The 26187-nt window shown below is 36.1% G+C and overlaps 1 protein-coding gene across 1 annotated transcript in view; it reads right to left on the reverse strand.

Annotated features, from left to right (window-relative positions):
• Window positions 1-26187, reverse strand: part of SLC2A13 (solute carrier family 2 member 13) — a 412288-nt gene that overhangs the window by 65305 nt on the left and 320796 nt on the right. The window contains exon 7 of the mRNA XM_024750867.1: window positions 14286-14411. Coding sequence (XP_024606635.1) covers window positions 14286-14411 — 126 coding nt within the window. The remainder of the gene's footprint in view (window positions 1-14285; window positions 14412-26187) is intronic.

Consider the following 26187-nt stretch of genomic DNA (forward strand, 5'->3'; position numbering starts at 1 on the left):
TGCACCATTATTTGATGAACCAAGACTTGCTTCTGCTATATTTACCAAGCACATGCAATTCATGCCTCGGCCCTTATTCTCATACAAACAGTCTTGCAGTCTTCTTTAGTGAGAAATAACTCACAGACTACTTTTCAGATGAAGTATAAACTGAAGAATAATTTTAAAAATGGAAAAGGAAGTGACTACAAATTTAAGGTTTTGGCCTAAGATGAAGGGTAGTCAAAACATTATGAACATTACTACTTAGGTAAAACTGTTAAAATGTGTTTATTTACTATAATTAAATGTCAACGAAGAAATTGGACAAACTAACATGGAGGAGGGAGATAAATTATTCAGAAATGTTTTGCTCTTTTCTGATTTGTACACTTTGCAACATAAACAGCATCAGAACCTGCAATATAGATAATCACTAAATCCAAGAGAGTCGTAGTTTCTGGACTTGAAAAAAGAGGCTTGTGATCTATGAAATTATTTATGGATAGATAAAACTTACAAATATATACTATACAGCTACAGATCTTAAAGGGATTAATCTAACATAATGACTTCTATTCAAGCAAAAGCATGAAGAAAAGTGTAATTTAAAAAGCAAAATGGAGGGTAGGAGGAAGATGGTGGAAGAGTAAGACGTGGAGATCACCTTCCTCCCCACAGATATATCGGAAATACATCTACACGTGGAACTGCTCCTATAGAACACCCACTGAACGATGGCAGAAGACCTCAGACCTCCCAAAAGGCAAGAAACTCCACACGTACCTGGGTAGGGCAAAAGAAGAAAGAAAAAACAGAGACAAAAGAATAGGTACGGGACCTGCACCAGTGGGAGGGAGCTGTGAAGGAGGAAAGGTTTCCATACACTAAGAAGCCCCTTCGCAGGCGGAGACTGCAGGTGGCGGAGGGGGGAAGCTTCCGAGCCGCGGAGGAGAGTGCAGCCACAGGGGTGCGGAGGGCAAAGCGGAGAGATTCCCGCACAGAGGATCAGCGCTGACCAGCACTCACCAGCACGAGAGGCTCGTCTGCTCACCCGCCGGGGCGGGCGGGGCTGGGAGGTGAGGCTCGGGCTTCGGTCGGATCGCAGGGAGTGAACACAGCCTGAAGGGGGCTAGTGCGCCACAGCTAGCTGGGAGGGAGTCCGGGAAAAAGTCTGGAGCTGCCGAAGAGGCAAGAGGCTTTTTCTTGCCTCTTTGTTTCCTGGTGCGCCAGGAGAGGGGATTAAGAGCACTGCTTCAAGGAGCCCCAGAGACGGGTGCGAGCCGCAGCTAATAGCGCGGACTCCAGAGACGGGCATGAGACGCTCAGGCTGCTGCAGCCACCAAGAAGCCTGTGTGCCAGCACAGGTCACTATCCACACCTCCCTTCCAGGACCTGTGCACCCCGCCACTGCCAGGGTCCCGTGATACAGGGACAACTTCCCCGGGAGAACGCACGGCATGCCTCAGGCTTGTGCAACATCACATTGGCCTCTGCCGCCTCTTGCCCCGCATCCATAATTATCCTCCCTTCCCCGGGCCTGAGTGAGCCAGAGCCCCCGAATCAGCTGCTCTTTAACCCCGTCCTGTCTGAGCGAAGAACAGATGCCCTCAGGCGACCTACACACAGAGGTGGAGCCAAATCCAAAGCTGAACCCCGGGAGCTGTGCGAACAAAGAAGAGAAAGGGAAATTTCTCCCAGCAGCCTCAGGAGCATAAGATTAAACCTCCACAATCAACTTGATGCACCCTGCACCTGTGGAATACCCAAATAGACAACGAATCATCCCAAATTGAGGAGGTGGACTTTGGGAGCAAGACAGATTATTTCTTCCCCTTTTCCTCTTTTTGTGAGTGTGTATGTGTATGCTTCTGTGTGAGATTTTGTCTGTAAAGCTTTGCTTTCACCATTTGTCCTAGGGTTCTGTCCATCCGTTTTTTTCTTTTACTTAAAAAAATGTTTTCCTTAATAATTATTTTTTATTTTAACAACTTTATTTTATCTTACTTTATTTTATTTTTCCCTCTTTCTTTCTACTTTTTCTCCCTTTTATTCTGAGCTGTGTGGATGAAAGGCTCTTGGTGCTCCAGCCAGGAGTCAGTGCTGTGGCTCTGAGGTGGGAGAGCAAACTTCAGGACACTGGTCCACAATAGACCTCCCAGCTCCATGTAATATCAAACAGCAAAAATCCCCCAGAGACCTCCATCTCAACACCAACACCCAGCTTCACTCAACGACCAGCAAGCTACAGTGCTGGACATCCTATGCCAAACTAGCAAGACAGGAACACAACCCCACCCATTAGCAGAGAGGCTGCCTAAAATCAGAATGAGGCCAAGAAACCCCAAAACACACCACCAGACGTGGACCTGCCCACCATAAAGACAAGATCCAGCCTCATCCAACAGAACACAGGCACTAGTCCCCTCCACCAGGAAGCCTACACAACCCACTGAAACAACCTCAGCCACTGGGGGCAGACACCAAAAACAACGGGAACTACGAACCTGCAGCGTGCAAAAAGGAGACCCCAAACACAGTAAGATAAGCAAAATGAAAAGACAGAAAAACACACCATAGATGAAGGAGCAAGGCAAAACCCCACCAGACCTAACAAATGAAGAGGAAATAGGTAGTCTACCTGAAAAAGAATTCAGAATAATGATAGTAATGATGATCCAAAATCTTAGAAATAGAATAGAGAAAATGCAAGAATCATGAGAGATTACTACAAGCAACTCTATGCCAATAAAATGGACAACCTGGAAGAAATGGACACATTTCTAGAAATGCACAACATGCCGAGACTGAATCAATTCAGGAAGAAATAGAAAATATGAACAGACCAATCACAAGCACTGAAATTGAAACTGTGATTAAAAATCTTCCAACAAACAAAAGCCCAGGACCAGATGGCTTCACAGGCGAATTCTATCAAACATTTAGAGAAGAGCTAACACCTATCCTTCTCAAACTCTTCCAAAATATAGCAGAGGGAGGAACACTCCCAAACTCATTCTACGAGTCCACCATCACGCTGATACCAAAACCAGACACGGATGTCAAAAACAACGAAAACTACAGGCCAATATCACTGATGAACACAGATGCAAAAATCCTCAACAAAATACTAGCAAACAGAATCCAACAGCACATTAAAAGGATCATACACCATGACCAGGTGGGGTTTATTCCAAGAATGCAAGGATTCTTCAATATACACAAATCAATCAATGTGATACACCATATTAACAAATTGAAGGAGAAAAACCATATGAGCATCTCAATAGATGCAGAAAAAGCTTTAGACAAAATTCAACATCCATTTATGATAAAAGCCCTCCGGAAGGTAGCCACAGAGGGAACTTTCCTCAACATAATAAAGGCCATATATGACAAACCCACAGCCAACATCATCCTCAATGGTGAAAAACTGAAAGCATTCACACTAATATCAGGAACAAGACAAGGTTGCCCACTCTCACCACTCTTATTCAACACAGTTTTGGATGTTTTAGCCAAAGCAATCAGAGAAGAAAAGGAAATAAAAAGAATCCAAATTGGAAAAGAAGAAGTAAAGCTGTCACTGTTTGCAGATGACATGATACTATACATAGAGAATCCTAAAGATGCTACCAGAAAACTACTAGAGCTAATCAATGAATTTGGTAAAGTAGAAGGATACAAAATTAGTGCACAGAAATCTCTGGCATTCCTATAGACTAATGATGAATAATCTGAAAGTGAAATCAAGAAATCACTTCCATTTACCATTGCAACAAAAAGAATAAAATACCTAGAAATAAACCTACCTAAGGAGACAAAAGACCTGTATGCAGAAAATTATAAGACACTGATGAAAGAAATTAATGATGATATAAATACATGGAGAGATATACCATGTTCCTGGATTGGAAGAATCAACACTGCGAAAATGACTCTACTACCCAAAGCCATCTACAGATTTAATGCAATCCCTATCAAACTACCACTGGCATTTTTCACAGAACTAGAACAAAAAATTACACAATTTGAATGGAAACACAAAAGACCCCGAATAGCAATAAAAAAATAAAAAGCAAAATTGTGAGGCTACCATCACCTTGATATGAAAACCAGACAAAGGTATCACATAAAAAAGAAAATTACAGGCCAATATCACTGATGAACATAGATGCAAAAATTCTCAACAAAATACTAACAAACCAAATGCAACAATACATTAAAAGGATCATACACCATGATCAAGTGGGATTTATCCCAGGGATGCAAGGATTTTTCAATATTCACAAGTCAATCAATGTGATACACCACATTAACAAAACGATGAATAAAAACCATACAATCATCTCAAATAGATGCAGAAAAAGCTTTTGATAAAATTCAACATCCATTTATGGTAAAAACTCGCCAGAAAGTGGGCATAGAGGGAACATACCTCAACATAATAAAAGCGATATATGACAAACCCACAGATAACATCATAGTCAATGGTGAAGAGCTGAAAGCATCTCCTGTAAGATCAGGAAAAAGACAAGGATGTCCACTCTCATCACTTTTATTCAACATAGTTTTGGAACTCTCAGCCACAGCAATCAGAGAAGAAAAGGACTCCAAATTGAAAAGGAAGATGTAAAACTGTCACTATTTGCAGATGACATGATACCATACATAGAAAATTCTAAAGGCACCAGCAGAAAACTACCAGAGCTCATCAATGAATTAGGTAAAGATTCAGGATACAAAATTAATATACAGAAATCTGCTTCATTTCTATACACTAACAATGAAATATCAGAAAGAGAAACTATGGAAACAATCCCATTTACCATCACATCAGAAAGACAAAAAGCTAGGAATAAACCTCCCTAAGGAGGCAAAAGACCTGTACTCTTAAAACTATAAAATGCTGATGAAAGATACTATAGACCACATAAACAGGTGGAAAGATACACCGCGTTCTTGGATTGGACAAATCAACATTGTTAAAACGACCATACTACCCAAGGCAATCTACAGGTTCAGCGTAATCCCTATTAAATTACCAATGGCATTTTTCAGAGAACAGGAACAAAAAATTTAAAAATTTTTATGGAAACACAAAAGACACCGAATAGCCAAAACAATCTTGAGAAAGAAGAATGGAGCTAGAGGAATCACACCCCCTGACTTTGGACTATACTACAAAGCTACAGTCATCAAAACAGTATGGTACTGGCACAGAAACAGACACATAGATCAATGGAACAGGATAGAAAGCCCAGAAATACACCCACATGCTTATGATCAATTAATCTACAATAAAGGAGGCAAAAATATGCATTAGAGAAAAGGCAGTCTCTTCAATAAGTGGTGCTGGGAAAACTGGACTGCTACATGTATAAGAATGAAATTAAAACATTCTCTAACACCATATACAAAAATAAACTCAAAATAGATTAAGGACCTAAATGTAAGACAGGATACTATAAAACTCCTAGAGGAAAACATAGGCAGGACACTCTTTGACATAAATTGCAGCAATATTTTTTTGGCTCTGTCTCCTAGAGTAATGGAAACAAAACCAAAAATAAACAAATGGGACGTAATTAAATTTAAAAGCTTTTGCACAGTAAAGGGAACTATAAATAAAACGAAAAGATAATCTATGGAATGGGAGAAAATATTTGCAAACCATGTGACTGACATGGGATTAATTTCCAAAATATACAAACAGCTCATGCAGCTCAATATCAAAAAACAAACAACCCAATCAAAAAATAGGAAGTAGACCTAAACAGACATTTCTACATAGAAGACATACAGATGGACAACAGGCACATGAAAAGATGCTCAACATTGCTAACTATTAGAGAAATGCAAATCAAACCAGAATGAGATATCACCTCACACCAGTCAGAATGGCCATCATTAAAAAGTCTACAAACAATAAATGCTCTGAGAGGGTGTGGAGAAAAGGGAACCCTCCTACATTGTTAGTGGGAATGTAAACCGGTGCAACCATTATGGAGAACAGTATGGAGGTTCCTTAAAAAACTAAAAATAGAGTTGTCATATGATCCAGCAATCCCACTCCTGGGAGTATATCCAAAGATAACTCTAAATTGAAAAGATAAATGCACCCCAGTGTTCACAGCAGCACTATTTACAATAGCCAAGACAAGGAAGCAAACTAAATATCCATTGACAGATGAATGGATAAAGAAGATGTGGTATATATACGCAACAGAATACTACTCAGCCATAAAAAAGAGTGAAATAATGCCATTTGCAGCTTCATGGATGGACCTAGAGATTATCATAGTAAGTGAAGTATGTCAGACACAGAAAGACAAATATCATATCACTTTTATGTGGAATCTAAAGAAGTGATACAAATGAACTTATTTATGAAACAGAAAGAGACTCACAGATGTAGAAAACAAATTTATGGCTACCAAAGGGGAACTTGGGATTAACAGATACAGACTACTATATATAAAATAGATAAACAATAAGGACCTACTATATAGCACAGGGAACTATATTCAGTATCTTGTAATAACCTATAATAGAAAAGAATCTGAAAAAGAATATATATATGTACAATTGAATCACTTTTCTCTACACCTGAAAGATTACAAATCAACTCTACCTCAAAAAAATAAAAATTTAAAAAAGCAAAATTGATTAAAAGTATCCTGTTATATTCTCTGTTACTTCTCTCTATAGATAAAATATATGCTAGCAAAAATTAATTTTGAACTATACTGTTATTAGTTTAGTAGCACAGCTTGAGGATTTTAAATCCCTAATATGAATAACTAACAAAAATATCAATCTTGTACATGAATAATTAAGATACTGATATAGTTTGTTAATGATAAAATAAATTCCTTTTTCTAAATGCAAAACCGATATATGTCTTTAAAAATTAAAAAAGAACAGGTGATAAAAGGAAAATCCCCTTTTTGCTATTTGGCCTACTTCTGTAATACACCTGATCTTATACTGTCACCATAGATATATTGCTTCCCTAGCATACCAATGAATGTTTGGAGGAAATTTGCTGAATACTTCTTCCAATAATTATTAAAAAGTATTTTTCATGTAGTATGACTACAAGCAATATGCAGTATGCATATTTGGAGTACATGGTTAATTTTTATTTTTTAAACTTTCTTAGTGTTTTAATGAGTACCAGGTAAACATTTAACATTATTTATTAAAAATCACATCATTCTCATTTTTCCTTTAGAATGAATGTAGAAGATATCACTAAAATGAAATAATGGGAACATCATATCCTCTCATTTGTAACTTTGTTACTTTCAAACCCTTATATATTTTCTGGTGATGGCAGACTTCTCCATTTTTGTTATTTAATGATTATTGACTGAATGGTAAGGCACTGAGGAATTTAAAATACTGCAGGATACAGACATTGGAATTTATAATCTAAAAGAGAAGATACATCCAAACTCAAATCACTATCACATAAGACAGTATAATTATCATAAGTTATACAGGTAAGTGCTAGAGGGGACAACAGGGGATATAATAAGCATTGTTCTCTGGGGCTAATCAGAGAGATTGCAAGGAAAAAGTGATACCTAATCTGGGCAAAAAATAATGCTTAGAAGTCAGAGTCAGAGATTCAAAAGAGGGAGAAGGAGGGTAAATCCTAGGCAGAAAGCACAGCATGAGGAAAGGCAAAGCGATCAGAAATCATAATGGATATTAGGGTGATAGCAGGGGGTTTCGATTGACTAGACTTCTGTGTGGGTAGCTGGGAAGACAGGCTGGGTGTTGTATCAGAGTGCAGATTTGAGAAAAATATCTGCTGAATGAATACAATAAACCAGACATTCAGTGCAAGTTAGAACAATGAATTGCCAAATAAGGATCTATCTGGCTATTTTGGTGTGCCTAATTACAGAGCGAAAATGTTGTATTATAGGAAGCAAATACTGAATCAGCACATTAAGAAAGTATCCCTAATTAACAATACTTTTAAAGAGTCAGAATATTTGAAGTACCAGAATAGATTATTTTTGTTTTTGTGTATATAGAAAGCCAGGAGAGATGGAGGTGCATAAATAGACACAGATAAATAAATAGAAAGTATTCTAATGCACTTATCTGTTAGGAAGTGCTTATTCTAGTCTAGAAAATGTGTTATTGACAAATGTAAGAATAATAAATATTGTTACAGGATATTTACTACTTATGTGTGCAGAACATTACATTTTTATGAGTGTCTTCAGAAATACTCATTTAAAGTTCATAAAAACCATACTGCTGTGGATAAAAGGGAACCCTCAAATGTTGGTGGGAATATAAATTGGTGCAGCCACTTTGGAAAACAGTATGGGGGTTTCTTAAAAAACTAAAAATAGAGCTACCATGTGATCAAGCAATCCCACTCCTGGGTACATATCCAGAAAAAATGAAAACTCTAATTTGAAAAGATATATGTACCCCAGTGTTCATAGCAGCACTATTCATAATAGCTAAGACACAGAAGCAACCTAAATGTCCACTGACAGATGAATGGATAGAGAAGATGTGGTGTGTGTGTGTGTGTGTGTATAGACATATATATATACACACATACACACGCATATATATATACATACACACAATGGAATATTGTATGTTATATTGTATATTAGGAGTATGGGATTAACAGACACAAACTACTATACATAAAATAGACAAGCAACAAGGATTTACTGTATAGCACAGGGAATTATATTCAATATCTTGAATAACCTATAATGGAATATTACCTGAAAAAAATAACTGAATCACTGTGCTATACATCTTAAACAAACACAATATTGTAAATCAACTATACTTCAATAAAAACAAATAAAAAACGATATTGTTCAACACAGCAATTATATTGTTCCTGTTTTACAGATGAAGACTGGGGCTCAGAGAGGCCCAGACTGTCCCAGTGCCAATGATAAGGGAAATGATAAAAGCTCAAATTTGAAGCCAACTCAAAAATGTGCATCTTTCTTCTACCCAATTGTTGCTTCCCTAAAAGCAATGGACTTACTGGCTTTTTGACTTTGAGAAAGTAATTCAGACCCTCTAAGCCTCACTGTCTTCATCTGTACAATGGGAATAAAAGTCACACTTCACAGAGGTATCAAGCTGGTTCTGGAAAGTTATGTTTTTTCTAGGAAACTATTTTATCTGTTTCCAAATGCACTGGACAGCATTATTCATAATATTCTCTTATGAATTTTAAAATCTTTACTATTTTTATATGCCCTTTTTTCTCATTCTAAATACTGTCTGTGCCTTCTCTCTCTTCTTAACCAGTATTGCCAGAGTTTTCTCCATTAAATTTGTCTTCTCTAAGAACCAACTTTTGTTTTTGGATCTTCTCCAGTATTTCTTTGCTTTGCATTACTTTTTCCTCTTGTCTTTTAATTTCCATCCTCTGCTTACTCTACAGACTAACTCTGTATTCTAGCTCTCACTTCTTGTGGATCTTGTCCGTTACTAATTTCAGTGTCCTGGTTTCCATTATGATTCCTTCTTAACTCATTAATTAATGTGAAGTTTTTTTTTTTAAGTTTACAGACTAAAGTAAACGATGTGATAAATATCTTTCTATTGCTTTGCAGTGTTATCACTGAAAAGACATTTTGCACAATACCGATTCTCTGGATTTACTTAGAATTTATTGGAATTTACATTTATATAAATTTATTCTTTGTGCTTGAATATGGTAAATCTTCATAAGTGTTTTATGTTTGCTTGAAAAGAATGAAGTTCTCTATGTGTTAGGTTCATTATTTAACTCTTACATCAAACTTGCTATTAAGTTTTCCAAATTCTCTAACCTCTGCTATTTTTTGTCTTCTTGATTGAGCATTTATCTAATTTTTTCCACTCCTTTATTTCTATAATATGCTTGAAAAGAATGAAGTTCTCTATGTGTTAGGTTCATTATTTAACTCTTACAGCAAGCTTGTTATTAAGTTTTCCAAATTCTCTAACCTCTGCTATTTTTTGTCTTCTTGATTGAGCACTTATCTAATTTTTTCCACTCCTTTATTTCCAATCTTTCAATGACTGTCTCTTGTAAACTGCACATAACTGCATTAAAAAAATCTAGTGTGAGGAACTTTGTCTTTAATAGGTATGTTTAATTGAGTTATTTTCACTTTAATAACAGGTACATTTACATGTAACTAATTTTGCTGGTTTTTTTTTTTTTTTTTGGTGGTGGTTTCTCTTAACCATGTTTTTTTCCTGTAATCTTCCCCTTTTCCTGTCTTTATTAGTTTGACTCATTCTCTTTTTTCTCTCTGTACTAGTATATATCTTTAAGAGTTTATACTTATATTTTTAACACCTATATTTAACAAGTTGCAAACTAATTATAATCTCCATTTCCTTCTGAAAACAAACCAAAGAATACAGAGGGTTTTTTTTTTCCCCCAAAGTTCCCATACCACATTCTATGTTATTTATCTAGAAGTTTAGCTTTCCAAGTTTTTTTTTTTACAAAATTTACTTAAGTATAACATTTGTTATATATGTATATATATGTGTATATATATACACACACACACATACATACCCATATACTGCACAAATCATAAGTGTGCAGCTTTCAGTATAATCGAAAAAATTATACTATTTCCTTTTTTTCTTTTAAACATATTAAAGTCTCTTAAAAGTTTTTTTTTTTGGTAATACAAGTTTCTTTAGGTATTCATTCTTCCATCTGTCACACTTGGTGGCTTTCTTTTCTTCATAAATTGATGTAGTTTTAAATTTTTGACTATCTCATATTTGCTTTCCATGGAAGTCTCATGTGTCCTGGATTCTGACAATTGCATGTTTCTTTCTGAGTTAGCTCTACAGATGTCTCCAGTTTGGGACCCACTTTTTCACTCTTCACGCTTCTCCTATGGTTCCCCCTTCACAAAGGCAGTGTGAAATTATAAGCCATATTTCCCCACAGTAAATGCTCCTGGTTTTGCTTTCTCATGTGTGACGCTATTTCTATTCAAGGTCCCAAGTGGGCCACAGAGAATTTAGCAGCTTGCCTAGCCCAGGTCAACAGTTTTTCTTGTCTCTGTCTCAGAGCCTAGGTAGCCCATCATAGCTCCAGAGTCAAGACCTGCACCTTTGTCTTCTCAGCACCTAAAACACTAGCCTCTCACCCTTTAGGCTGGCTTCTGTTCTGATATTCCCATGGGCTCACTGCTCTCATTCTCATTGGTGGCACATGGGCATTTCTCTCAAGTTCAGCTGTGAATTAAACCTGTATTTGCCTGTGTGTGGGATGCATGTAGGAGGTACCAAGGATGATGGACAGGAGGAGGTTTTCTATCAGCTAAGTATACTGTATTTTCTAGAGGTATGTTAAATGATTTTAACATGGATTTTCCTTCTTAAAAGTTTTAATTGTAAAGTACGCATTACATAAAATTTACCATTTTAATTAACCATTTTAAATTTTAATCATTTTTTATTGTACAGTTCAGTAATGTTAAAGCATATTCACCTTAGTGTGCAAGCAACCTCCAAAACTCATTCCATTTCCAAAACTGAAACTCTATACCCATTAAACAAACTCCCTATTTCCTTCTTGCCCCTGCCTATGGCAACCACCATTCTTCTTCCTGTCTCTATAAACCTGACTACTCTAGGTACCTCATATTAGTGGAGTCATACGGTATTTGTTCATTTCACTTATCATCATGTCTTCAAGGTTCATTCATGTTGTAGTAGCCAGAATTTCTTTCCTTTAAATATGAATAATATATCATTGTTTGTATATAGAGTTTGTTTATCCATTCATCCGTCAAATAACACTCGAGTTGCTTCCATCTTTTAGCTATTGTGAATAATGCTGCTATGAACATGGGTATTCAAATATAACTTTAAGACCTTGCTTTCAATTCTTTTGGACATATACCCAGAAATGGAATTGTTAAATGATATATAATTCTGTCTTAAAATACTGTTTTCCAGACTGGTTGCACCATTTTACATTCCTATCCACAGTGCATACAGTTTCTAATTTTTCCACATGCTTCACAACAATTGTTGTTTTGTTTTTGTTGTTGTTTTTTATCCTAAGGGGTCTGAGGTAATATCTCATTATAGTTTTCACTTGCATTTCCCTAATGATTAGTGATGCTGAACAGTTTTTCATGTGCTTGGTCATTTTTATATCTCTTTTGAGAACTAAATGATTAAAAAAAACTTTTGATTGAAATATAACTACATAGATATAGAAAAGCATGCTGATTGACTTAAAGTTTTGTTTCCAACTAATTATAGTTGATTATATGGACAAATGGTTTTCATTATGTTGAGATAATTCAGAGTACATCAAAATCAGCATACTATCCCCATCATGAATGGTATTATCATTTTACCTGGTGTCTTCTCAGGAAACAGCTACGATTAGAGATCTCAGTTTCTGTCTATGAATTGCCTCAATACTTGACCCTAAAACATCTAGAAATAGTATATCTCAAATATGAATCCAAGGTAATGGTAGATTTTACCCTGAAAATTCCATCCTAGGTAACTGCATAAAACCTGTCAACCAACTAATAAACAAAAATATAGTGAATGCTATTTTACCTACAAATGGAAAATCTGTTGTAGGAATTTTTCATGGTTAACATATCCTGCATTTTTTGCTTTCTTTCTAGAACAGATTGAGGCAAGCCACCACAGTGGCCAAGCTAGGAGGAGGGTTGTTGCTCAGCACAGAGAAGAGTGAGAAAACCTGTTTTTTTTTTCGGGGGGGATGGGCAGTAAAGAATTTGAGGTTATTCTAAGAATAGTCCACAAACATGAAAGTTCTCTGTATATTTTGTTTAGTTCTTTGTATTTTTCCTACTTGGGTATTATCTGTTTTCACTCTTCTCTAGTAGTGCGTGTAACCAAGGAATAATGGTACAAAAAAATAAATAAAATCTAAGAATAAGTTGAAATAAAAGAAGTAATACACATTTCTATTAAAAAGTTGTACAATTTGTTATTTGCAAAAAGAACAAGACTCTTATTTTGAGACCTCTGACCTCTAGACCTTCTACTGAGGAAGAGAGAAACATCTAATTTTAGCGTCCCCTTACCATCAGTAGATATTTCTCTTAAGTTTGTAAATTAATTCTATGAAATACAGGAAACTACATACACAGATTTCATAATGTTCATAATTCTTGACTGGTAACTTTCAGGTTTTTACTATTGAAAAAAATCACAAGGATTAAAGCTGTAAACTATTACATCTAAAAATATTTAATCAATTAACTTCCTAATAAAGCTTGACTGATGAAAAGTATGTGCTGGGTGTTTTAAAAGAAGCTCTTTCATGTTTTCATTTTAAGTAATAATTGCATTTCTTTTACATATTTCTTTTTAATCAGTGTATTTAAAATGTGGTCTGGATTTTCACTCAACTACCATATAATTTATTTCTACTTCTTTGGAGTAATTCCCTAATAAAATGATTAATGACAATAGCATAATGATTAATAATGATATATTATACTTCATGGCTCCTAGGAGATACAAGCACTTTATTACAGATTTCATTGCCTTCATCAGTATTAGGAGACAGAATGAGAGGATACTATTCTTTTTATGAGAATTTAAAACATAAAAGAGGTTAAAGCCATGTCAAATAATACTTACATGTTTTTGTGTCCATGAATATGAATATTAGTTCATATCTGTTCTATACTAATATTTCTTTTATATGCCTACTATAAACCAATGTGATCTGTCAAAAAGAGAAAGGTTTATACTTTCTCATACTTGCCTATAATTACCAACTTTATCCTTATTTTGTTTAATTTCTCTGACTTCCAGGAATGTACTAAAAGAATTTAAAGTGATAATAATTCATTTTGACTTGACAATTTTCTGTCTTTCACTTAAGTTTGGGAGTTTGGAAATTATTAGTATAATTTAAAAATACCCAGCAGGAGAAACTGCCTTGGCAATATTTAGAAATACCTGCCTCAAGATCCAAAGTCCTGTAGCTTATTAGGACAACGCTGGGTCTGAAATTTGGATTTCCTGAAGTCTAGGCTAGAGTTTATATTCTAAGTTTGTGAAACATACAGTTGCAATGTTGTCTACCCACACTCATCAGAATATGCTGCAAAGTAATGTAGTTATAAAGACCAGTTTCAAAGATTCTTTAAAAGAAGACCAATTTAAAAGAAGTAGAGTCATTGACTGTAAGTACAGTCATTCTGTAAGTTTAAAAATAAGACTCATTTTGAAATTTTATTGTATATTCTTATGGTATATACTGAGCTACATACCTGCCCCAGGCTGCCTCGTTTGTAGATGCTTTATTAACTGGAACACAGGAGGAGTCACTGACGGCTGATTTATTCATCTTATAGCAGAAACCGCAGTCTGGATCCAACATACATTCATTACAGTAACTGTAAAATGAAAGGAGTTGTAGTCATGTTCAGAGACAACTGCTGCTCAGTCAGTACACAATATGTGCTCCCCTGCATTTTCCACTTTACTCTGCAGCAAGCTTGGGGCCATGGCACTTGTTTTGGCCATGGCAAATGACATGTGCTGAGGCAGGTGAGAGCTGGCTGGTCTCTTCCACCTCTCCCTCCTCTGGTTGCAGCAACTTTGGAAACTACTTTGAGATGGAGGATTGGATGTGCAATATTGGATGTAGAAGAACCCCTGTCTATCTACAGCAAATATACTTTTGTTTTCCTAAGCCACTGAGATTTGTTACTGGAGCATGGACTGGTCCATCTTGAACCAGCTGCCTGGTTCCAAACTGTACCAAAGCGTTTATTTCTCTTAAATGTCCCCATCATGTACCATATCTTCTAAAAAATGGAATTTTCCCCTAATATATATCATGAAATAGAAAATTCAAAGAATGAAAAAAATTATTTCTAGAGAAAAAAGTTAAAAAATAAAAATGCCACCACCCAAATAATGGTCACTGTTAACATCTTGGTGGACATCTGTATTTTTAATAAATATATATTGAAAATCAACTATGTTGTATGCTTAATTAAAAGAAGCTTTAACCTTTCAAAATTGTATAATTTTTTTTTATTTTTTAGGCTGTACCATGTGGCATGTGGGATCTCAGTTCCCTGACCAGGGATCAAACCCAGGACCCTGCACTGGGGGCACAGAGTCTTAACCACTGGACCACCAGGGAAGTCCCTAAAATTTTTTTTTAAAGAGAAAAGAAAAAAAAAGTTGGTGTAGGGAAAAAGGCTAACATTTCTCTAAGTTAATTACATCCACTGATTGGATTACAGAGCCATAACCAATTAATCATTGCTCACCTAACAGCAGTATCCTAAATGCAGGAAAATTTTAAAGAGGCAAAATCCTTTAGAGGTCAGGGTTTTCCAACATAAGCCTACAGCGTTCTTGTAGAATGAGTTTTCTCACTGTCATACTATTTGCCAGACAAACCTGGAGCACTTTATACATAGCAGGCACACACAAGGTATGGAGACCCTAAGATGAATAAGCTAAATTCCCTGCTCCTTGATAGATAAAAGGCAACAATGAGAAATAGCTACACCAGTAAATAATGGTAATATGATAGAAAACAGTAAAGAACTACTCTAAGGACAGAGGCCTGATTATTCGCCTGTAAGAGTGGGGGATAATTTCAGAGACGATATTTGAACTGGATCATAAGAGAAATTTACCCAGCAAAGAGGTACAGAGAAGGGCATTTCAGAGAACTGCTTGTTCTTGGGTTGGCCAAAAAGTTCATTCGGGTTTTCCCATAACATCTCACAGAAAAAACCTGAACGAACTCCATACATAATTAAAGAACAGTCAATACAGACTTATTAATATCTACTGTGTACAAGTAATTACACAGTGGGGTGTGGGAGAGAAGCAGGGTAAGAATTACCACAAGTTAGCCAAAGAAGACGTGAATCCTCAAAACCAAAGTACTTCTTTGATACATTTAGCTAAACGAAATAAAAACTGGCGTTGGTTAAACATTAGATTATTGCCATTTCAGCCCCTGTCTGTAAACCTTTCCTTTGCAAATAGTCTATTTTTAATGAGACTTCAACCTTATTCTAAAAGCAAAAAAAGAGGTCTTTCAAGACTACTGAAAGATCAATACACTTTAGAAAGGTGATACAGTATTGTGAATCTAAAATTTCCCACACTTGTGATAAGCAAAATAAAACAATAGAAAGCATAAGAAGTACTCCGAGCTTCTGGCTTTGAGAAATAGACTAGGCTAATTTGGAAAGGAAGATCATTCCTACTAGTATTTTGTTTGTTTATTTATTTGTTTTTTTATTCTGCCCATATGAGGTAGAATTAACAACTTTGATTGTTTCAATGGCTTTAAATGATACTTATTTGGGAAATGTCAATTCATCCATTTGTAGAGAAATTACTTTCTACTTAATTTCTCAAAAAATACTTATTTCCTATAAAAGGCCAAAAAACTTAATGATTAAGGCTAATAGTTACCAAGAACCTACTGTATGTGCATGTCAGACATACAAGGTGTTACCCATAATGCTCCGCCTCTCTATCACCATTCAAGCATCCAACTCTGACCACAACCTTCCATTCTTCCAGCTTTCTTCCTAAATGATCCCTGCTCTGTCATGATCATTCATTCAACAAATACAAATATTTTACACTTACTCTGTGCCAGGCACTATTCCAGGGCCTGGGACTCATTAGCAAACAAAACAGTTTCTCTGCCCTCATGAAGCCGATTTGTATATTAGACCTCCTGGTGACCTCCAGTTAAGTGATCTATTTGCTCCCTATTCCTTAGCTTTTTCCTTTCTTTAGTTCTGTCCTTAACTAGCTTATTGACCATGACCCATCATTTCAACATCTTAAATTTCCCTGCCTATTTATCTTCTCATTTCACCCATCTAGCTATATATGAACACAAACATTTGCCTTTTCTGTGCCTTCACCCACCTACCCAAATGCAGTTGAAGGAATTACACAACACGGCAGATCAGTAGTTCCTCTGTAACACACTACTACCAGCCTCAAAAAGATCCTCAACAGCCTGAAATTCTCAATAGTTTTCTCTAGTCAACTCTATAGGAGGACTATTTTAACCATTCTACACAAAAACTATTGCTCAAATCTCCAATGCTCCATTTCCCTTTATTCTCTGCAAATGACCTCAACTTCAGCTTTACAGAGAAAACAGATGAAAGCGGTAAAGATGGGAAATTTATAATCTTATAGCAAACATATAAACCATTCTACTTTTCCTTGCTCCAGTTACGAAGAGAAGCCATTCTTCTCAGCTAAGGTCAACTTCTCTATCTGGGCTTTCATCCCATTCCATCTCCTCAAGCCATCTCAGACCTGATTATTGCTCCTTCTTTCTCTTAAGATAAAAGATTAGATTTTTGATTGTGATATTTTTCTCCTTTTAATGTAGGCATTTATAGCTATAAATTTCCCCCTAAGCACTGCTTTAATTGCATCCCATATTTGGTGTGTTCTGTCTTCATTTTCATTCATCTCAAAGTATTTTGTCATTTCCCTTGTGATTTCTTCTTTGATCCATTAGCAGTTGAGGAGTGCATTATTTAATTTTCATATACTTGTGAATTTCCCAGATTTCTTTGTTAGTGATTTGTGATTTCTAATTTCACTCCACTGTGATCAGAGAACATACACTGTATTATTTCAATCCTTTAAAAATTTACCAAGGCTCGTTTTGTGGCCGAGCATATGATCTGTCCTGGAGAATGTTCCTTGTACATTTATGAAGAATGTGTTATTCTGTTGTTGTTGGGTGTAGTGTTCTCTAGATGTCTGTTAGATCTAGATGGTTTATATTCAATATACTAATCTTAAAGCATCTTGGCCCCTTGGTTTCTAACAGCCTTCACCTCCACTTAACTTCCTCCACATCCTGGTAATTGTCATTATCTTGAAGAGGGGTCAACAAACTATAGCCCTTGAGACAAATACAGACCACACCCCGTTTTTGTAAATAAAGTTTTACTGAAACATAGCCATGCCCATTTGTTTAGTTATCTATGAATACCTTCAACTTCAAGGGCAGAGTTGAGAAGTCTAACAGAATCCATATGGCCTGCAAAGCCACAGACATTTACTATCTTACCCTTTACAGGAAGTCAGCTGATCCCTGATCTTAATCACATACACAGATTTCTTATTCCTTTCCTTCAAGATCTCTTACTTCCTTACTCCTAGGATAACTGTTCTGTCTCAGAGATCTTCCACACTCCTTTTTTCCTGATGCTTCACTAACTTCATGGCTTTGCATCCTTCTCTGTCAGACTTTAATTGTAAACGACTTTAACCACTTTCACCAGACCCTCAGTGTTTTTGTATTTAGGTTCTCCTATAAAGTCAACCTATAAACTTTTATGTTTGTTTCTTTCTATGTTTTTACTTTCTACATCTAAGTTGCTCTTTACTGGTGGAGAATTAACATAACCAGGCATATTGGTGAAATGCCACAATCACAGTATTCAACTGCAGCTGGATCCTCACTGCTGGGAGGAAACTTTTACCTGTCCCTAATCAGTGATTTTCCCCATTCCCACAACTGATATCCCAAATGCCCACAACTCTCCTACAATCCCAATCCTTATTCCCTCCTACAAATCTTTTTGAAAATGGCCTTGCCTTGCTTCCCAGTGAAAACTGAAGAGATTAGGAATGAGCTTTTTCAACTTTAAACTCAAACATGAACAAAGATATCTATAGCCACATCTATCCTCGCCTGTTTTCCTCCAGGATCTGAAAAAGAATTGTTCAAAGGTCATCCTTCTATCAGAGCTTTCAATCTTATTCCCCTTGGTCTTCACTAGGACCAACAATTTGTCCCATTGGTTATTTTCTTCTCTTTATACTTTCAGACCTCTCCTAGAACATACCCCATAGTTTATGTGTAGGCTCTGGCCATCCTCATATTAAAAAAGCATGAAAAACTGTCTTTTGTACTACTTCACACCAGTTCATAGGAGTCGGTCAGTGAAAAGAGGCCAAATATTAAAAAGAGTTCAATTCCCTTGCCATCTCAAGGAGTGGGCCACTGTTGGGAACTGATTGGCCAACTGATCTGGCCTTGGAGCCTCTCAGGCTTCTGGAAGCAAAGTATGATTCCCTACCACTCCCTTATCCTTGATCTGGAATATTTGTTTTTCATAATTTGGACTATTTTATGGCAAAATTCTCCCAAATGTAACATTTCTAACTTCAACTTGACATTTAGAAGATAACACAAAACTTTAAATATCCTGGGGAATCTGCTAATTGACCTTTTACAGAGAGCATATATCATAACTGTGGCTTTAACAAACAGTGTTGAAAAAAGGAACAACTTCTAGAAGTGGCTATTTTTTATTCATGATTTGCTCTTTAGGCTTTCTTGAACATGACCTAATAAATTTACATGAGATTTTCTAAATATAAAATTTGAGAATTTAAATATATTTTTACTAAATCAATGCTCATAAGAACATTCTAAGCATAGATAAAATATTTTTTTGTGAAAAGCAGACTGGTATATTAGGCCCTATTTGTCCCCTCTCACAGTATGACCTGGTGAGTTCTAAATTTTGGACTTCAAGTTTTCCATCCCACGAGCACATGATCTCTAAGAACCCACCCAGTTGCAAGATTCTACATGAAAGTAAAAAAAATACATATACTCTCACTCTAAATTCACACAAACTTTAATAGTGTAAAACATATTAGGATGCTGTAACATCTCACAAATATTTACTCTTACATACTTATTTCAAGGGCAGAAATTATAAGTGTGACTTACTTTAAGAAATTCTAAAGTTAGAAAGAAACTAATTAAGAAAGCATTTACAAAAGGGCTATGTTTTATCAAAGGAATTGCTGAATTAATTACATAAAATGGGGATCCCTCTCTTCTGATACAAAGTATTTTAAACTTCAGACAAGTCAGTATACAGTACAGTTGATGGTGATGGCCCTCCTCTCTGTGCACACCTCTACTGTAGAACTTACAATGTTCTTTACTGACTGGTTTGCAAGGACCTGAGGGAAAAGGCCATGTTTACGAACTCTGCAAATGCAGCACCCCACTGTAGGCTAGATACCCAATGCATGTTTATTGAATGAATCAAAGCATGGTAGCTCTATAAATCAAGGCACACTGTAGGTTCTTTAATCTGTTTCTGCCCATTAATAGAAAATAATTTTGAGGGGTGGGTAGCTTGGAGTGAATATCCAAGTCATTTTTTGGAATGAAATTAAAAGAAGGTAAAACCTAGTGTCAGATGGTACTTTAAGCTAAGCCCAGTTTTTAAATTGCCAGAGGCTAAAGCTGCCATTTGCAAACATTTAATCCACAACCTAAATGGAAATGGTTAGTAATTTTGATAACTCACTTTCAGAAACACCAGCTGCAAGGGGCCAATTTCCTTGAAGCCCCAAGAAAAGAGCCACACAGAGAGAGGGCTCTCTTTTACATCATAGCCTGCAAAATTTCATAGTAAAAGGACATTATGATATTTAGAGAGAAATTGTGGTAAATAAGTATGCCCAGAATGCATGCTGTTGTTCTTGACTGTGGATACTTTCAATTGGGGAGATTATACAATAGCCAGTGTTCTACTAGGGGTTGAAACTGCTGGGGAAACTAGCAGAGCATACTAGAAACTCTACTAGGAAACTGGAAAATATATAATCCAGACAATACCTACAATTAGAACCAAACAGTTCTTTTCTTGCTAGTTTCAAGGAAGGAAGATTTAACTTTTTAATCTCTGACATTTCTTTTTAGAAAGGGAGAAAAATAAGTATTCAGATATTTAGAAAAAAACTGGTTCTAAAATTTTAAAATATTTCCAATTAAAGTAAAAAAGAGTAGAACAAAAGGTGGCTTAGTGTCTAAGGGAGACAAAGGATGGCCTATTTTCATTCAGTCAATCTTTTACATGTTTCACATGGCACTCAGGGTCTTAACCAAATGTGTCCTCTTCTCTCTCCTGAGAAAATCTTTTAAAAATTGATTTGGGTTAATTTCAAACATTTTAAGTTTCTACTCTGTGAAGTTGAGTGTGAATCTGGCCCTATAGAAAACAGTCCATTTGTTTTTAAGTATGACTCATTAAATCCAATGAGATAGAACATTAAGAACAGTGGTCTTAAAATGCCTGTCTTGGCATGGCCTAAATTAAAAAAAAAAATCAGTTGTGGTAAATGCAGGTGTTAGGACAATCCATTGACACAGGTCCACTTTCATTCTCTGTTGGTAACTGTTCACATATTCATTTCTTATGCATGAATTTAACCTCCTACTTTGTGTAATTATGTCACTGTTTCCCAGACAGCTATTCTAAATTTTCTCTACTCTTTACTATGCCCTCCTTACTCCTAACTGTCCCCACTGCCTTCAAGCAGGCAACCTGGAATCCAGTTTACTCTTACTGGGGGGACAGCTTGCCTTGCTTGTAGCTCTCTGCAGGGCCAGATTTCTACATGAGTTCTGCAAAGAGAACTCCAGGACACCTGCCTTCTTTCTCAGCCAGACTGTAGATGTCAGGGGACTCCCTCTCCCCGTTTGGGCTGTGAAAGTAGGGAACTTGTGAGAATTTTTTAAAAAATAAGAAATTCTGGGGGACTTAAGGAAATCGTTGGAAATTAATTTAAAAAGCTAGGGACTACTGGTGCTGATTTTATGAAGTAAGTCATGCCTCACCACTTCATGAAAACTGCCCTAACAGAGATTGCTGGTGATCTTCTCATTGTTAACCCTGGGTGCTTTTCTTTACTAAACTTATCATTCTATGATAAAATTTCCTAAACATTTTCCCTCTTTCCTAAAATTTTCTCATTCTTTGACACCATGCCCTTTATGTTTCTTCCACCTCTCAGACTGATGCATCTTTTCTTTCTCCTTGGTTCTGTTCTTGGCAATCTTCTTTCATTACTCTGTATAACTTTTGCTGGGAAACATCAGCCATATACAACCATTATTATTAGTGATACACAGAGACTCCATGACCTGTTTCTCTAGTTTGGTTCTCCTCCCTAAGTGCCAGACCCATATTTCCACCGCTCAATTTTCTGAATGTTCACAAGTACCTTAAAGCTCCATCTTTGACTTTCCCCTCAAAGCTTTCCTACTGCTCTTCTGTGTCTCACAATTTAATAACCTGAGCATGATCTGAGACCATTCACATTTACATAGTTACAACTCCATCAAGTCTGTCTCCAAAGCATGTGTAGTTTCTCTACTCTCCATTCTTACCACTTCTCACCTGGACTTTGACTTGAACTTGCCACCTCTCACCTGAACTCTTCCAATAGTCTTCTACTGAGTCTTCTTGCTTCTAGACTCCTTCCACTTCATCTTCTACATTGTCCTAAACCTAACCTGATCCAAACTCTCTCTTGTTTAAATCTTGCAATAGCTTTCCATTGCCTATAGGATGAAGACCAATCTTATTATGGCATGATCTAGTTCCTTCTTGTCAATCTTTTGTGCTATTTCTCCACAGATGTCACAGGTTGTAGTCATTCCATACAAACTGCAGGATTCAGAATATGACATGTTCTTATGTTTTTCCTCATAATGTTTTCTCTGTCTGGACTATTACTTTCCACCTTTGTTTTCCTACACATTTGCCTCGAGACTCATATTTGGTATCACCTCCTCCGTGAAACTCAGACCCCAGCAGAATTAGATGCATCACTATGTTATCAGAGGAGCACAAAAGTCTATTATTATTACTGTCCATCCCACCATTTCTCTAAGGGTTTGTGATACGTTTGCCTTCCCTTAATGCACTGTGACATTTTCAAGGTAGAGATTTTTGTCTTGTACATCTTTTATTCCTAGTGATTTCCATGTTGCCTGACAGATAAGTGTTCAATAAATACCTGTTTGTATAAATAAAGGGATGAATGAATGTCACTTATATTGACAACAGATTTGGTAGTTCTCCCTGCAGTTCCATTAGAGAAGTTACATCTCATTCACCATATCTTGGTCCATGAGATCATAGAATTGAAGCTTGAAATCAAGTTGTGAATTGTTCCTTACAATTCATGGCTCTCAGATCTAATCCACATATAATTTGCTGCAACCTTTTGGAACACAGCCATATTTCTCATCAGTTCCACTTAGAAACTAAGGCCGAAAATGCAGTGGATTCCTGAGTTAGAGGCAAAAAGTAATTCATAGCAGGGAGGCTTGCTGATTAAAAGCAAGCACAGGCTCTTGCTCTTCGGTGCTGTTAAATAAGGGAAGTTTAGCTGATTTGTCAGAGTGGGTTTCTTTTTTTTAAAAAAAATTTTTTACTAGTACTTTAGGCTCTAATTTCTAGTCACTGATTGTCTAACCTTTTATGAATTCTTGGATTTGTTCTCCCATTTTATCTCAGAAAAGTATACCAATAAACTCTCTAAAGGGGAGGGAGGTAGAAGAAGAGAGTTCTATCTGCCAAGTCCGTCACCTTCAATAGGGCTAAGTGCTTTCCTATTATACTACATGAACCTTTGGTCAACATACTTAAAAACAAAACCCTCAATTGCAACTTTGCAAATATAAGATGACATGTATATGCATGTGTTTATATACGTACATATGTGTATTTATGTAAGTAAATATGCATGTGTGTGTGTGTCTTCTGTTTCTGGCTTCTTTCATTTAATATGATGTTTTCAAGGTTCATCCAAATTTTAGTACGTCATTCTTTTCTATAGCTGTGTAATATTTCATTGTGTGGATATATCATATTTTGTTTATCCATTCATCAGTTGATGGAACAACTGGGTTATTTCTACTTTTTGGCTATTATGGATAATGCTGCTAGAAACATTTGTGTACAAGGTTTTATGTGAACGTTTTAAAAAATTCTTTTGAGTATACGCCTAGGAATGGAATTGCTGGGTCCCATGGTAGGTATCTGTATGTTTAATGCTTTGAAAAACTGACAAACTGTTTCATGCATGTCAAACATGTTTCACGTTCTGATATTTAATCTTCAACCAATTGTACTGGTACAGGCATAGTCTTGAATGTCATCAGTTTTTCCAGAGCAGTAGTCAACTGAAGAATTTTGTTATTTTTAATGGGTACCACCAAAAAAGAAGATGTTTTCAAGATAACAGTGCTATCAATCAGCAGAAAGAAAATTCTTTACGCCTTTCTGCAGAAAGAATGATAGGGAATCTTGGCCAATAAAAGCAGCAAATAAATTGTGGGAAGATACAAGTAATGTTCACCAATGGCTAGTTGCCTTCCATTTCAAGGTTTATGGAGGATTATAATTCCCTACCCTCTTGAAGTTAGGAGCAGCCAAGTGACTAGCTGTGGTCATATATTGTAAGTACTAGTGGTAGGTCACTATTTATCTCTGTGATGAATCCTAAAGCCTTGAGGTAAGAGGTGGCATCATAAAATGTTGGAACTTCCATTAGCCTAGGTTCCTGAGACATGAGCAGAGCCTTTGTTGCTTTAAACCACTAATATTTTGGTGTTTTTCTTTTTTGTGTGTGTGTTACAAGGTAATGCCTTTTCTAGCCTGACTGCTATAACAGCTGAAATTATTTATGTATCATCCTGGTTATCAGCTACAGTAATATGATTATTGACACATGATTTTATTGAAGAGTTACAAACTGACCACAATTTTGTTGACAGATACTTTATATGTAAGTCACATAGTTTTACCAAAATAATAATAAATAAAGTAAGAACACAGTTTTGTTTGGGGCTCATCATTACCATTTGAAGACTTTTATATAAGCCTTATTTTATGTATTTGTGATTGTATTTGTATAAACACTGTCCCTAAAAAGCTGTATAACACACTCCTGCGATATGCGTTTAACTAATCTAATCACACCACCAGATATGAGTTGCTGGTTTCTGCATCATGCTCCTAACACTAGCTCTTCTACTTATTGAGAACTTTCCAATATTTCAAGGTCTAGGTCTCTTGTTAACTTTTACTGTTTGGAGTATAAAAACTGAAATGTGAATATATAGTATAGTATCTGCATTCTTTGTGAATACATGGTTATGTTGACTTTCATATATTTTCTTTAGGTCAACACAAGAAAATAGGTTGTTTTAAAATGACAATATATATTTTTTATCCATCTGTGCAAACACTTCTTAAAACTGCCTCTCTTTGGGGGACCCATTTTTGTTTGTTCATTTGCTTTGATAATTCACAATTCTATTTTAAGTATTACCCAAGTATCTCCTTATGCAGCAAGAAAGAAACTTGGTGATCAAGCCTGTTTTATATTTTTGATCAAACCCTACAACACCTGGCACTATGTTTAACATACTGGCAAGTGCTTCACACAGAGAAAACAAAATCAAGAGGTAAAATACATTTTGGTTTATTTGGCTTTGCTTATCAGCTCTTCCATGGTTGCTTGGAGGACTTTTTGATTTTCACAGGAAATGATTTGTTTGAAAGTGAAGGACAAAGTGAGTTTTACTTGGAGAGTGAGAGAAACAATCAGCCCTGAAGCCCCAGAATGATGCTTGATTTGGAAGCTGTGCTGCTTGACGGAGATGAAATGAGGTGGCCTGGACGTCATCTCTCTGGACATGATTATGTCCTTTGATGCCTGAAACTCTAGTGTGATCATGTGCTCTGTCAAACTAGAACCTGCCTCACTGACAGCATTTTACAAAATAAAAAGAATTCAAAGTGGATGAAACCAATAGGAACCAGTAAAGTGATGTCAGGGGTTGGGTCAAAATACTAATACCAGCACACAATGATTCTTCTTCTCTAAGGAAAATATTCAGATTCACACATATCATACATCTCTCCTCATAATGTTTTCTCCTTCACTAAAGAAGGAAGATAAGAAGAGAACAGCTTTCATGGTCTTTTTTTTTATTTCTCATCTGAGTGTATAGGTACAGGCTAATTTGCCCAAAGGGTATTTCTTTGTGAGTGCGTCTCATCTCTTTGCTTCTTTTCTTAAATTACTTTCTCCATATTTATCTATCTGTGTAACAGAGGCCTAAAAAACAACACTTACCGCAAACCAACTAAACAAAATAAAAACTACAATTAAACTTGTATCAGATACTCAAATTCAAAACTATGTGGTTAAGGCCACTCTGCTCTAAGGAAACCAAAGGTAGTGAATCATTTAAAACACTTTAGAACGATTTCACTTTATGTTAAGCACTTGCTTTTTTTTTTTTTTTTTTTTTTTTAG

Source organism: Neophocaena asiaeorientalis, unplaced genomic scaffold (assembly GCF_003031525.2).
Source record: "Neophocaena asiaeorientalis asiaeorientalis breed wild unplaced genomic scaffold, Neophocaena_asiaeorientalis_V1.1 scaffold641, whole genome shotgun sequence".
Classification (NCBI taxonomy): Eukaryota; Metazoa; Chordata; class Mammalia; order Artiodactyla; family Phocoenidae; genus Neophocaena; species Neophocaena asiaeorientalis.